Raw genomic sequence first — 5,192 nt, 5'->3', positions numbered from 1 at the left:
CAAATGAAAAACTAAAGAGAACCAAATAATATGTCATTTTATAATTAAGTCATTTTTGAACTAAACTTTACAAGAAGTCTGAATTAAAGGCTTTAACAGGACATATTTTGGTATTTATTTACATTTATTAACATTTTAAAAGATAGCTTTGCTGGACGGGGCACTGACTTGTCCCTGGGTTGAAAAAAATATCCCTAAAGGCGGAGGAACTGCAGTTTGCGGTCAACGGCATGGAAGTCTGGTGGCGGATGAACTTTTTAAGAAGGCCAACGGTAGCAGCAAGTAGCGGCTACAAAAGGCGTCTGTTTTCCCATAGTGGGCGGCCTCAATCTGTTATGTGTTCGACCATACAAAAGGCTGGAAGGGTGGAAGGGTATATGCTGTTACATGAAATATGACAACAACTGGAAACGAGTCGCCAAGAGGTAACCTTTTATGGAGAATCCCTCTACAGCTTCAACTGCAGTAAACCGCACATCGGATTTGGGGGTGCGGTATCTTTCATGCAACAGCGTCAATCAAGACGCCAATGAATCGTCAACAATAAGTAGAAGTCGTTCAAGAAATGCAATGGATACTTTTGGCTATGGTATACGTACAAAAATCGGAGCTTGGAACATTCGATCCTTGTATGGCGAAGGAAGATATGAACAGCTAGAGCGCAAAATGCTTTGTCTTAAGATCAGTATCCTGGGCATTAGTGAAACAAAGTGGAGAGGAAGAACTGAATATAGATCTGACACTGGACAAACGAGAATGCTGTATTCGGGAGAGGATGAAAGAGAGAGTGGCCAAAGGCTGCATGGTGCTGGAATTATGTTGAACAAAGTTGCTAGGCGCAGTCTTATTTCCTGGGCGCCAATATCTGAAGGAATAATGACTGCAAGGTTCCGCTCAAGAATTCGCAACATCACAATCGTTCAGTGTTATGCCCCCACAAATGAAGCGACCGAAAAAGACAAAACCGCGTTCTACACTCATCTTAACTCGGTTTACAGCAGTGTTCCGAGAGCCGATAATCATAATCGCTATGTAAGACCTCAACGTTTAAGTCGGTGCAGACAATTACGGTCTGGAACGAGTTATGGGAAAAAATGGCTGGGGTCACGTAATGAAAATGGTGGCATGCTTGTCGACTTTTGTAACGCAGATCATCTTGTAATTGGTGGGACTGTATTTAAACATAAGACGTGCAACAAAGTCACATGGGTGCTCCCAGATGGTCATACCGAAAATCAAATTGAATATATCATGATTCAGCAGCGATGGAGGAAGTCTATGTGTGATGTCCGAAATATAAGAAATGCCGATGTGGGAAGCAACCCCCATTTGGTTGTCATGAGTCTCAACTTAAAAACCGCGGCTGTATTATGACAATCGCAGAATGCAGCAAGAAATCCAAAATTCAATACGAATGCCTTAAGTGATCCCAACATAAGTCGTAGCTATATCAACAACCTTAACTACAGAACTTCGTTATTAAATGTGAGTCAGATGTTGACGAGATGTGGGGTGAAATTTAAAAGTGTTTTTATGGAGGCTGGATCCCAAACTGTACCTAGGCGTACGAGAGTTGGTGACTTAGATGTCCCAAGACACTTGGAAAAAAAACGAGCTTCGTAAATCGTTGAAGCTGCAAATAAAGGCCGAGACAGGCGCTTAACGAAAGGCTGAATTGCGAAAGGAATATCGGATTGCACACAATATGGTCTATAGTTGTGTGAGACATGACAGGAAGATGAGGATAGATGGACTCCCTAATAATGCTGAAAACGCTGCAAGAATAGGATATATCCGAGAATTTTACCAAATAGCCAAAGAAGTTGTCGGGAAAAAAAGCAACAACTATCATTCTGTAATGGATGTGGATGAGACACTATTGGTATCAATTGAAGATCAACTTCGCAGGTGGAAGGAACACTTTTGTGCCCTGTTAAATGAGGACCCCGTTAAACAGAGTCCTGAAGTGCCCCAACTTAACGAGATGCGCATATCCTGCAGGGGTATTGACATCGAACCCCCTTCAGTATTGGAAATTGAAACAGCGATTAATCTCCTCAAAAACAACAAAGCAGCCGGGCTTGACGGAGTACCAGCGGAATTCCTGAAAGCTGATCCTGCCACAGCAGCTAGTATCTTGCATCTGCTTATACAAACCGTTTGGGAAAACGAAACCTATCCCAGTGAATGGAAGGATGGAGAGATTGTTAATGTACCAAAAAAAGTTGATCACAAGAACTGCAAATATTGGCGTGGTATTACAGTTTTGTCCGTTTTCCCAAAGCTAATGGCAACTTAAATCCTCAAACGGATAAAGGCTAGAATTGAGACTACACTCAAGAAGAATCAGGATGGCTTCCCCAGCGGTCTGTCGTGCGTTGACCAAATTAACACCTTACGCATTGTTCTTGAGCAGTCTGCAGAATTTCAAACACCGCCAAACCTCATGTTTGTAGATTTTGAGAAGGCCTTTGACCGAGTTAACCGAGAATGTATATGGAGATCACTTCTTGGGAGAGAAAATCCGCCAAAAATGTTGCCATTATAAAAGAGTCCTAAAACAATGCAAGGTGTTTCGTGTTGCATAATGGGCAGCTATCTTTCGAAGTGCGTCAGGGTGTGAGGCAAAGGGATGTTTTATCGCTAATTCTTTTTCTGCTGGCGATAGATGATGTTCTTACGGCCATCGTCGTCGGTACAACTGAGAGGCAAGGTATTCAATGGAGAACGTTTGAAATACCATCAGTTGGCTGAACGAGATTACGTTTACGGGTGAAAGGAGAATCGTGCGGTCTTAAAATAAATAGCAAAAAGACAAAAATAATGCTAACAGGCCCCCCAACACAACTTTGTATTATTCTGACACGCCTGTTAAAGAGGTCGAAAAATTTAATTACCTCGGAAGTATTGTATCCGCAAATGGTAATACGGATCTGGACGTAAAAAGCAGCATAAATAAAGCTCGCGTTGCCTTTGGTGCTCTGTCTCAAATTTGGAAATCCAGTCAAGTCTCCTTACGCACTAAACTCAGATTCTTCGAATCCAATGTGAAATCCGTGCTAGTATATGCTTGTGAAACATGGAAAGTCTCGGCCACCATCTCGAGATGGTGGAGGCTTTTGTGAACCGCTGTCTGCGTCAAATCCTTGAAATTCGCACACAAACATTATCTAACCAGGAATTGTGGCGTAGGACAGGTCAGAGCCGCTTAGATATCGACATCAAAAAGCGCAAATGGCAGTGAATTGGTCACACACTGAGGAAACCAAACGATGATATTGCGAAGTAGTAGTTTGAATGGAATCCTCATTGGTTACGGCGGGTTGGAAGACCAAGAACAACATGGAAATCTTAACTGCTATCAGAAGCTAACTCCCAGAGAAAGACGTGGTCACAGTTAAGGTATCTAGCTGCAGATCGAGAAGGATGGAGACGTTTTGTTGACGCCTTATGCCCCGTACGGGGATAGAGGACCTGATGATGATGATATGTACACTCAGAGAAAACTATAGTTATGCCAAAAGTTTTTATAAGTAGTTTAAAATCTGTCCAACAACTTTTTATTTTAACTTAAGAGAGTTATTTAAGTCTTGAAACTTTTATTTTAAAACAAAAATAAAGTTCTCAAATTTAATAACTTTTATATTTAAAACAAGAACATTATTTTTAGTACACGAAGAATAAACAATGTTGTCCCAAAAATTAATGTTATCGGTATTATTACGTTTATAAATGTACGTTGTTGTTGTTAGAGATATTCGAATGGTAGATATATACATTTAAGAGGTCAAAACCCACCTCTGTCTATCAACTCCTTCTCTCACCTCCCTGTGGTGAACATCGGGTGCCTAGTACCTCAACTGGAGATTGGGTTCCAACCCAAGTGGAAAGTTGTTGGGGTCAGCAAACGAGGGGGGAAGGGAGAGGTGTTTCCAATAAGGCAACTCTCCTTATCCAGACGGAATCAACGGTGGCGTCTACAGTTACAGTAAGGTTGAACTACTTTGTGAACACCTTATAGGGCTTCTTCGACTTATTTCGAGCCCAGGCCTATAAGGAGTGGTTTTATCCGGCTCCCCGTCCTTGGAGTAATACTTAAGATCGTGCCCTCCTGGTTTGGGGTTGTGCCGTCGGGGTGACTTCCTGGCCACGTAAAAACTTCATGGTTGCGAAACACCAACAAGTCTCGGATACGGACGGATTTACTGTTGACAACCTTTTATTGGAGCTAGACTTGGGCACGACGTCTCGAGCTATAGGCGCTTCAATGAGCGCCTCATGACCATACACATCAAGGCTAAATTCGGCAACATTGGCCTGATATGCGTCTTTAGCGATGAAGTTCATATGCGGTTGGGTGTGGTTTATAGACCGGTGGCGTCATTGGGCCTTGCTTCTTCCGTGATGGTCAAGACCGGCACGTTACTATGAATGGGGATTACTACTGTTCAATGATAACCGAATATTACTGGCCCCAATTAGATGAAATGGACTTGGAGGACATATGGGTTCAACAGGACGGCACGGCGGCGCGGCGCGGCTCCACAAGCCACCCAGCGAATGCCAAAATCAATTTATTGAAAACCAAGTTTGGAGAACGTGTTATCTCACGAAATGGTCTAGTTGCTGGTGGCTTCGGCCATGCGATTTGACGCCGTTAGACTATTTTCTGTTAGGCTGCGTCAAGTCTATAGCCTAAACCAATAAGCCAGCTTCGATTGATGAACTTCGTACGAATATCGAACGTGAAATTGCAGTATCAGCCGATTTATGCTTGAAAACCGTCAAACATTAGGTTCAGCAAGAGTGCCTGTGGTGGCCATGCAAAATAAATCGAGTTCCATACATAATGGCATCGAACGTACTTTCACAGGAATAAGGAATTTCATTGATATCTAAAAACCGTTTTTGTTTTAAGTTAAAAAACCTTTTGAAGCGCTCATTTTGAAAAACCGGATACTATTCCAATCCTCGAATTTAAAACTTTAATATTATTGGATGAAGTTCCATCTTCCGAAAAGAGTGATGAGATGCTTAGAGTTTACCAGGAACTTCAATACTACATTCTGACTTATTCAAAGCTTTTGTACTTTTAATTAATTTCGAAGACTGTTTGTGATCTAAAATTAAAGCCCCATATGTTTGGGAGACACGTTGAAAGTAAACGTAATTTTAACGAATATCAAGCAATT

The 5,192-nt window shown here is 41.9% G+C and overlaps 1 protein-coding gene across 1 annotated transcript; it reads left to right on the top strand.

The window, feature by feature from the left end:
• The first annotated feature begins 435 nt into the window (after positions 1–435).
• On the top strand, positions 436–1,374 carry LOC129944963 (craniofacial development protein 2-like). Its single transcript, XM_056054624.1, has one exon. It carries the CDS (start codon positions 436–438, stop codon positions 1,372–1,374), a length of 939 nt encoding a protein of 312 aa, XP_055910599.1.
• The last annotated feature ends 3,818 nt before the right edge of the window (positions 1,375–5,192 follow it).

Source organism: Eupeodes corollae, chromosome 2, assembly GCF_945859685.1.
Source record: "Eupeodes corollae chromosome 2, idEupCoro1.1, whole genome shotgun sequence".
In the NCBI taxonomy this organism is placed as follows: Eukaryota; Metazoa; Arthropoda; class Insecta; order Diptera; family Syrphidae; genus Eupeodes; species Eupeodes corollae.
The sequence above is the reverse complement of the archived record's forward strand: the minus strand, read 5'-3'. Positions and strand labels throughout refer to the sequence as shown.

What these genes read in the sequence shown, in the direction of transcription:
- LOC129944963 (XM_056054624.1), top strand. Translation starts at nt 436, where the DNA reads ATGGAGAATCCCTCTACAGCTTCAACTGCAGTAAACCGCACATCGGAT.